Below are 10,229 nucleotides of genomic sequence, written 5' to 3'. Positions count from 1 at the left end.
AATCCAAGCAGTTCTTTGCAATATAGATATTATGCTCGCTGATATTTAGCTGATGATACATTATATAAATATGTAATGTCTGTAAATCTAAAGCTCTGGAATGTTCTATTGTTTTTGTCAGTTTTCAGGCTTGCTTTGTGTTTTCATAAACATGCTGTGATTTTAGTTATTTCACTTTGTAAACCATTTTTAAGCACTTCCTCTTTTTTTGACCATTTTTATTTCAATGTATTCTCTGTGCATGTCAGAGGTCAGAGGTCGTTGCTTCGTCAGAGAATGAACATCTTTTCATTTCAGACTGTAATTTTTTTTATCATTTGGATGCACCAATTGATCATTACTGACCTCAGTGAGAGGCTTTTCTGTAGCTCATCATTTTAGCGTTTTTAGTCATTCTACCTCACTTCTCTTTTGTTATTAACTACATTAGGATGTATTTCATAGCAGTTGATTGTAATAGCTTTGCATTTTATGCTGTTCTTCCTTTTTTTTTCATAACAACTCCATATTTTTTGTTCTGCTAGTTGTATATTCCCTGAAGATGACTGAAAATGTTCTTCTCCAAATGTAAATTAACTTATTCTGACTCGGCACATGACAACAAGGGCTATTTGTTACAGAATCACTCTAGTTAATTTTGACGTGAAAAGTTTAAGTTCGTTGAATCTGTATTATCTGAGCTTGTCGTTATCATTATCAGCTATATTTCTGCTGTTCCACCTGCCTCAACATTTGCTTCCTCTCACAATATGTCATTCTGTTTTTGTGTGTATTTTTGCAAATAATCATGAAAAGTCCAAACACCTTCTAGCCTTTTAGTCTTCTCCAGAATAATGGGTGTCAGTCTGGATCAACACTGAGCTCTGAGATCCAACAATGACTGAAATGTTTGTTGAGGAACTCCTTTTATTTTTACTGTAGTCAAGTACACTTTTAACATTTTCTACACATTTTGTTTTAATTCCATTTGGAATATTTTGCTTATTTGGACTAACTTTAAAGCTGTAATTGTTTTATTATGTATTGATAATATTAAGTTAATCATGTCCTCATAAATTCATCTGTTTACTCCTAAAAACATGAGTAAAACTGTTAACAGTTTTTAAACAGTTTTCCTATTGTGAGATCATTCTGTAAATGTTTCTGTATATATATTTTTTGCACTACTAAAATAATTCTAAAACTATTAAATTTGTATTCTGAGAATCTGCATCATAAGCTTGTTTTTGTCTTTATTCAGTGCAAAAGACTCAAGTCTTTAGATATGTCTTTTATGTGAAGTTACTCCGTTACAGCGGCCGTCAGAGTAATTTGAGTGGCCTGTGATGACGCAGAGAGCGGCGTGTGGACCATTTTACTCCACAGGGCTCACCCCTGTCCCGCCTCCTGGAACCAAGAATAGACCAGCCGACAAGGAAAACACTGCTCAAAGATCGAGGGACTTTCTGGGGTCACTTTGGATCCAAGAATAAAAAAGGTTAAATATTAATAATTTTATATTTCCCGCTGTTCTTGTGCTTCTTTGGCAAACTTTGAAAACTTAAAACTTTCACAGCTGTTTGGACTTGGTTCTCTCGTAGGGAACGTCAGTGTGAGTGAGGAAAAAAATCGAGTCAAGTGGATAACATTTCTCTGTCAGTGGTTGTAGTTTTTTTGTGATGATGACCTCACTTAACAAAAAAAAATAACAGTGCAAGTCAAACTCTCAATAGATTCGCCTGAGATTCAAAGTAGCACCTTTAGATTAACAAAACTTCAGTTTCCCACACCACCGTCAGAGAGATGAACCTGCTAAGGCAGATTTTTATAGGATTGATTGAGTGGATAATCTGGTTAAAGCACTGCCTTCAAAAAATGTGCAGTGTTGCTCCAATCCTCCATAGCCGTGTATCGTCTACACATAAAGAATCACGTCGAGCTGACTCAGAGAAGTGGAAAACCAACAAGGCTCTTCGTACATATCACCTTGGAGATGGAAACGGAGCCAAGGTCACAGTCCAAACCACCACACACACCTTTTATGTGAGTACATAATGGAATGAAAGTCTCTAACACACTGGTTAAACACAAACTAGTGCAATAATCCATTTTAAAGGTGGACCTCCAAACACTTGCAGAGTGCAGCGAGTACTTCCGAGCTTTGTCCCAGTCTGAAATGAAAGAGACCACCGAGAGGTTCATTCACCTGGAGCACGTGTCCTCCTCTATTTTCCACAATCTCCTTGAGTTCTCGTTCAGTCACGATTTTAAAGTTCCCCTAGAAGAGCTGGGAGCACACATTCAGGTATACAAATGGATTATAAAGTTTCCCGGGCAAATAATGTTGGCTCCATTTGGACATTTGCTTTGCTTTGCTTTATATATAAAACACTTTGTTCTCGTTTTGAATCCTAAGGTGAGCAGCTACCTCCTTGCTGAGGCCTTCCTCTCAAAGTGCCTCTCATTACTGGAGGATGAGCTCAGTCCATCTAACTGTTTGTCTTACTTGAGTCTTGCTCGGGAGATTTTCTGTGTCGAATTGAAGAACACTGTTTTCACTTACCTGAGCAGAAACCTGCTGGAGCTGCCACATGCGATGAGGTACGTACAGTTTCAATGCTGTGTGTGATTTAAAAATATATATTTTATTTTTTTTCACTAAAGCTGATTTCTACACCAGTTCCCTGAATGATCAGGAGAAGGAGGAAGTTGTGAACTTGAGGGTACAAGGAAAGCAACATCTGTGCAGCTTGAGGAAGGAGAACCTAACGTCTTGGAAAGACCCAGAAACTGAACGTGCTCGTCACATTTTCACAGCAAAAGACCCGGAGGATGGAGGAGGTTGGCACCCTCTTACAGAACTTCCCTTTAGAGCTGATAAGTGGTGTTGTACCACGGTGGTGCTTTTCAACTACCTGTACGTTATCGGCGGCTACAGGCAGCGTGTGAAGAAAGGCTGGGAGTTTAACATGGCTTCCTTTAGATATAATCCTTTAACTCATTCATGGCTTGCCACATCACCTCTGATAAAGGTACACCAATCCTCTAATTTAATCACCTGTCTGATTCTTTTATCCAAAATGAAACGTTTGTCTTGTTTTTCCATCATTCCTGTAATATTAAAGACAACTGTTCCCATCTGCTACAGCGCAGGAGGCACTTCAGTGCAGTGGCCTGTGCAGGCTGTATTTACGCTGTGGGAGGCTGGTACTTGGACTCACTGGTGACTCCGGACTCCAGCACAGCTCTCTACACAGCTGTGGAGCGCTATGATCCATGGGAGGACACATGGAGGTTTGACTCCATATAAAACAGCTAACTGAGTTGTGTGATTCTTGAAACATGTTTACATTTTTCCCCAATCTTTGAGTTGTATACCTTAATGTCTGCTTTAGGTTTGTGTCCTCGTTGCCACTCACCGACTTCCAGTTCACCATGTCCTTATCCCATGATGTCCCTCTTGCTGCCAGCTTTGAAGAGTGTGTTTATGTGCTGGGGACTATCCAGAGGACAGGAGAAAAATTACTGCTGCAGTATAACACAAAGCAAGGTGCACAGAATCAGAACTGCAGCTGCTTCCACATCAGTTTGCACACATAGAAAATGTAAACTATTCTGTTTCATAACCAATAAAGAAAAAGTTTGTTTCTATCTTTTCTTTGTCCCCAATAGACTCATGGTCTGAACTGCTTCCCACCCTTACCAGAGCAGATGCAGACCTCCCTATTCTGTACTTCCTGGGGGCTTCTGACAAGCTGCTCGTGATTGGTGGCAACAATTCAGGAAGTGTGGTGACATCATTTTGTGTGACGTCAAAGAAATGGGGACAAGTAAGAATCCAAATATTACTTTAATTCATACCAGGAGACCAATCAGTTGTGTATTCATAGAACAACAGTACATTTTATATGTTTTTATTTTTTGACAAATGTTCCCTGCTTTTCTCCAGGCACGGGGGGCAGAGAAAGTGGCATTTGCAGGGCAGGGGACACTTGTTGGTGACCAGCTTCTGATGCCCAGTATAGAACACAACAGTGTCATCCTAATGGATCTCCAAACTCTCTCCATCACAGCATTTCCACCGTTACCTGTCTCCATTCACTATGAGGCTATATTTTATCTTCACTTCTAATTTTACAGTTAGTCTCTCTGTCTGTCTTAGGCAGTTATGTTTGTGAATGTATTTAATTATATGTTGACACAATTATTAAACTTGTAGAGATATGGGATAATTAGTGCCCAAGTGCCTTAATAGTATATTTCAAATTCTTAAGGGAATATTTTTGGTTGTTCGCTCTGATGTCCAGTGTGCTGAAGTACTTTATGTGTACACAGTAAAAAAAATTGCATAGTTTTAGTTTATATTTTAAGCCTCCTTGTTAATAGGTGTTGTTTACCAAAAAAAAGCACAACAGAAAACAAGGACAGCATAAAAATTTTAAGAAATTGTTGTGATAATTATGTTAAACATGCTTTAAAACTGTCCACAAATACATTCTCCATATAAATTTAATGTAAATGACGTGTGTTGCTTGTTTAGCATGTGAGGCTGTCCCATCTTTAGTACATTCTTCTTACAGATTCTCTAAAACAATTTAAAAAGACCGACTTTCTTGTAGATTTTTAAAGACTTCTGTTCAGCGCCTGATCATTTTCAGAGCTATTTTAGTTTGTTTGGGTCTCTTACTGACATATTAATCATTAATGCATAAAAAGACTCCTAAACTCTTGTAATGAACCAGTGTTGTGTCAACACATGAGAAAACTCCAACATTTTTCAGTCAGGTCATCTGGACAGTTTCTTTTTTTTTGTGCTGAAACATTTCGCCTTCGATCCAGAAGGCTTCATCAGTCAAGGAAACGCACAACAAAACTGATTCTTCCCCCAACAGCTTACTCCAAAGTGGAACAAACCAGTTCTGCTTGTGATAAGATGGTCTCTTTGGTAAGCCCCCTCCTCCATTGCCGGCCCTCTTCCTTGTTGACAGTCTTGTCAAACTGGTTGAAAACAACAAAGTCCATGCTCAATAATTCAGGTATACAATCCAACATTTTTCAGTCAGGTCATCTGGACAGTTTCTTTTTTTATTTTTATTTATTTATTTTTTATGCGAAAACTATTTAATTTTCCATCTTTTGACATTTTACCCACTGTCTTAAAACATATAATTTGTTCCATATTTATTTTGTTAAATCTGTACAAAATACACAACATAATAAAGTTTGAGGGTAGCATGGTGGCTCAGTAACTTGGAGTTGCCGCCTCTCAGCGAACAGGTTGCCCTGGTTCAAATCTCGACCAGGGGCCTTTCTGGGTGGAGTTTGCATGTTCTCTCCGTGCATGTGTGGGTTTTCTCCAAGAACTCCGGTTTCCTCCCTCAGACCAAAAACATGCATGTTACTGATTGGTAACTCTAAATTGTCCCTACGTGTGAGTGAGAGTGTGAATGGTTGTTTGTCTCTATATGTGTCCCTGTGATGGACTTGCCACCTGTCCAGGGTGTCCCTCGCCTCTTGCACATTGACAGACATGGTCACCAGTGACCCCGCGAGCCGAAAAGGAAGAAATGGGTAAAGATAATGGATGGATGGAATAAAGTTTGATAGACATGAAATGGTATTTTAGCACCAACAAGGTGATTCCCATCCTGACAATCTATTCTGCGATGCTTTGGGTTTCTTAGAATGGTAAACATTTCTTCCTTTCTCAAACTTTACTTAATAAATCTAATATTCCCATGTCTAACCTTGGGTTCAGTAGTAAATAAATGTGTGATCCTGTTGTGGGAAAGTAGGTGAAATGTCAGGTGGCCCTGAGTTTTCATCCAGCGCTGCAGCAGATGCGTAGCAGAGACCCCACAGCATGAGTTCAAGCTCTGTCTATGTTTGGTGTCTGGTTACAGAGATGAGGTATGTCATGAGAGAGAGAGGAGAGGGAGCAGAGCTGAAGGAGAGGAGGGAGGAGGAGGGAGGTAGAAAGCACAGGAGACGACGAGTGTGCTCACCTGAGTAAAGCCACTTCAAGGACACAGAACATAGAAGACTAAAAGGAAAGTTTGTACTGCCTCTCATTCAGATTAAAGACACCTCCTTACACTCTGCTCTGAAAAAAGGTAAAGTATGTCTCTTCTACTCGCATTGTGTTTTAGTACTTGTGTAAACTCCCATGTTTTATGTACATATGTAAAGCAAAGAAAAGCATAAATGTTTTGTTTATACCAAATCTTTTTGAAATTCTAATGTGGATTTTCAACCACATACCAATTAAAAAATAATAAAGGATTTTATACATGCTGCATAAAAGCAAAAACTATTGCAAATTACTTGACTGAAAGGCACTCGAGCTACGCTGAGTGTCGGCTGGATCCTGTGTTTATATTCTCATGCCCATCTGAGGCGTCTGCACATGCTCTGTCGATGCACTACTATATCTGGCCGTTGAACTTTGTCCCACTTGGTAACTGCTCAGTCATATGACATGGAAAAAGCCACACCAGACCTGTCATTCATCCATTATATGGAGTGATGCGGGAAGTGCAAATAATTTTGTTTATGTATACAGAAGGCATTTGGAAATCAGTGAGTCAATGGTTTTACCTTTACTCTGTATTTATCTAAAAAAGTTAAATCTGGTCCTCTGGACATTCAAAAAACAAGATTTAACTTTTTTAGACTTTTCTACCTGGATTATTGAGCATGAATCAGGATACTCTGTATTTATGTTTTACATGAAAACATCTTTAAATCCCATATCAATGATTTACCTCACCACAAATAGTGAACAAAAAGCACAAAACACCAAAATAATCATCTCACCACTAGAAAAAATTGTTTCCCGAACTTCACTGATGAAAAAAACATGCAGCAGTAAAGAAAGGAATGTCTTAAGACAGGAAAAACAGAAAATGATTTAGTGTTTTACTTTTAAAAAAATTTAGAAATAAGGAAGGGAAACTTAATAGTTTGTTTAAAATGCAATTGATCTTTGTGGTGCTTTAAAAAAAATGAATACTCAAAATATCTTGGCTGATGATGGTATGTGATATCTGACAGATAAAGTGATTTATTATTGAAATGTTGTAATAGCCAACAAACATATTTTGGGTGTAATACTGTGTACTTATAGTCTTAAGATAAATTCTAAACATCATTAGGTTATATTACAGCTTATGATACAGAAACTCGTGTTAAACGGTTTTTATATTTCTAACAAAGTTAAGGCAGGTCCTCTGGACGGATTTAAAATAAAAAAAACTTCTTGAAACGTTTTGTCTTTAATCCAAGACTTCCTCAGTCCTGACCTAATTTACTTAACCGGACCTAATTTACAGTCATTTCTGGACTATTGAGCGCACCCAAATACAATCCGTGCCCACAAAATTTAAACAGTAATAATAATTTTGTACATATATAGGCCACACTTGTTTATAAGCGGCGGGTGTCCATGTTGTAACGTGAGACATTTACACAGAAAGATTTTTTAAACGTTTGATTAATTACGTATTGGTAACATACACAAATACGTACAGTAAAAGTTTTTTATTCTGAACATAGCCAATAACATGGCTGGTTTAAAAAAAAAATACAGTAGCCTACCAGGAAGTCATTGATCTCTGTCTTCATCTTCCTCCTGCAGAGGATTTTTTAAACTGCTCCTCTGTCAGCATCCACTGGCAGACTGAAGCAGAAGATGCTCTTTGCATGCCGCCAGTTTTGGTAAACGATTTCCCACCGAACTTCGAGTGTCACTTCAATACACGGTTCACACTGATATCGAGTGGCTGCAAATACTTTGTTGTGCCCCCAGGGTGAGGCACAAGTTCCCCCTCCTTGTTCTCTCCTCCACTCGTTTCACTGGTCCACTGTGACCTGTTTAGTAATTTCATAGGTCAGATTTTATTTTTTACCTTTATTTATACAGGTAGCAGTGGTGTAGTCTACATTTTTTGTACGGGTATACTGTGCTTAGAAACAGAAGTACAATGTAAAGGGCCATTTATTTTGATTTTTAAGCATATTGAGCATTTCAAAATGTCTCTGATGCTTATATTTGAATAAATGTACAACAAACTTTGTACAACAGTTGGCTTTGTATTAAAAACATGTTGTAGAATTTATAAAACAGTATCAATGCAAAACGTTCAAGTAGTAAGTAGTAAGTACTGAAGTATTAATTATACATAAAACAGGTTGAACCAAACTCAATTTGTCTATAAAATGTTCCAAATGTGTTGACAATGACACATGCCCAGTAATATATCATGTGTCATTGGGCACTTTTAAGTGGGTTTACTGAAATTCCCATGCTTTTCTAGTGGGTATACTCCGTAAACCCACGTATCACATAGACTAGACCACTGACAGGTAGTCTCATTGAGTCACGAGGACCCACCCCCCTCAGGAGAGATGTGTATTGGGCAGCTATGTGAGCGCCGGGGTGTAACGAGGTTAAATGTTTTGGTGGCAGGAAGCTCGTTAGCACGTCAAAAAAAAATATCCATAAATTAGCCACAGCATTGAATAAGCTGTGGGGTTCAAAGTGTGTGGAATTGAAGTGGCTTATAGTCCGGAAATTACGGTAACTTTGTTAGATTTTTTTCTTCCTTGATTATTGAGCATACATAAGGATAGTTTTTATATTTATTACACAATAAATTATTCTGAAACCTTAGAGTCTCTTACTGCTAATTTATTTTAGTAATCCACAAGCATGGCTGAGGCTCACCAGGCGGTGGGCTTCCAGTTCACTGTGCACCCAGACGGTGTGGACATTAAGCTGAGTCAAGAGGTCATCAAAAATATCTACCTGTCAGGAGTGACAGTGTGGAAGAAGAGAGCCATTTTATTTAAGGTACAAACACCATCACTGCAGGTATAACTCATGCTTACCTGTGGTTTTAATTTCTGAAATAAGCTAATAAGATAAATGTAATAATGTGTGGTACCTAAGAGCTTTATAACTTGGCTTTACATTGTTTGTGATATTTAACAGAACAGAGGTGATGATTTTATGTTCAACCAATATCTAATTTAATGTTTTATTTACAGAATGGAGTTCTAGCTGGGGTCTACCCTGCCAGCCCGTCCAGCTGGCTGATAATTGTCATTGCCATGATGAGCTCCTTGTATACACACATGGACTTTTCTCTGGGAATGATATCTGTGATGAAGGAAAACCTGCCACATAAGTCAGTAACCTCAACAGCTCAAATTACCACATCTTTTATTCTGTGATTCCACATGAAACGTTTTTTTTTTTAATTTAGAAAAACCAGCCTGCATTTGTCTGTTTAAATTTTATTAAATGAAGGCAGTGTTGTGCCTTTTCTGAGCAGAGACGGGATGTCGATGCAGACCAGATCTGTGCTGAGCGCCATCCTGTTTGCCACTGGACTGTGGACCTTCTTCATCTACCTCATGAAATACTCTCTCAAAGCTCTTCTTTCCTACCATGGATGGATTTTTGAATCTCATGGAAAAATGAGTACATCAACCAAAGTGTGGCTGGTATGTTTGCATCTATGTCTTACTTGTTCTGTTTTGCCAGTCAACTGTTTACAGATCCTTGTGTAAAAGGTGAAATTAATGCTAAGGAATCTGATATAAAAGGCCAAGTAAATATAATTCATGATCATATGTATTTTTTCCCCAAACAGAGGCTGGTAAAGATGTTTTCTGGACGGAGGCCACTGCTCTACAGTTTTCAGGCAGCTTTACCTCGACTCCCTGTGCCCAGTGTGGATGATACCATTCAGAGGGTACGTCTAAGATATATGCACAACACTGAAAATTAGCTCAGGAATTGTGACTTATTATATTACTAACACAGTGAGCGGCTCAGTAGCTAAGTTGTTAGAGCTGTTTCCTATCAGGAAAAAGGTCACTGGATCAAATCCCGGCCCGTGATCTTTCTGGGTGAAGTTTGCATGTTCTCTCTAGCGCGTGTGGGTTTTCTCCGGGTACTCTGGTTTCCTCCCACAGACCAAAAACATGCATGTTAGGATGATTGGTAACTCTAAATTGTCCCTAGGTGTGAGTGAAAGAGTGAATGGTTGTTTGTCTCGTTTGTCTCTATCTCTGTGATGGACTGGAGACATGTCCAGGGTGTCCCTCACCTCTCGTACAGTGACTGCTGGACATGGGCACCAGTGACCCCCACAACCCGAAAAGGAAGAAGCTAGTAAAGATGATGGATGGATGGATGGATGGATGGATGGATGGATGAATGGATGGATGGATGGATGGATGGA

At 38.8% G+C, this 10,229-nt stretch overlaps 1 protein-coding gene across 7 annotated transcripts in view; it reads left to right on the top strand.

Annotated features, from left to right (window-relative positions):
• Positions 1-8,689: 8,689 nt before the first annotated feature.
• cpt1b (carnitine palmitoyltransferase 1B (muscle)) overlaps positions 8,690-10,229 on the top strand; it is a 6,091-nt gene continuing 4,551 nt past the window's right edge. For 2 of the 7 annotated variants that reach the window (XM_037682830.1, XM_037682827.1), the window contains exons 1-4: positions 8,690-8,830; positions 9,028-9,167; positions 9,315-9,486; positions 9,636-9,737. In XM_037682830.1, the coding sequence (XP_037538758.1) occupies positions 8,690-8,830; positions 9,028-9,167; positions 9,315-9,486; positions 9,636-9,737 (555 nt within the window). Of the gene's footprint in view, positions 8,831-9,027; positions 9,184-9,293; positions 9,487-9,635; positions 9,738-10,229 lie in introns of all 7 variants that reach the window. The other 5 variants (XM_037682832.1, XM_037682829.1, XM_037682828.1 and 2 more) reach the window with 5 other exon arrangements.

Source organism: Nematolebias whitei, chromosome 10 (assembly GCF_014905685.2).
Source record: "Nematolebias whitei isolate Nwh7 chromosome 10, NemWhi1, whole genome shotgun sequence".
Classification (NCBI taxonomy): Eukaryota; Metazoa; Chordata; class Actinopteri; order Cyprinodontiformes; family Rivulidae; genus Nematolebias; species Nematolebias whitei.
Note: the sequence above shows the minus strand (reverse complement) of the source record. Positions and strands in the feature narration are given on the sequence as shown.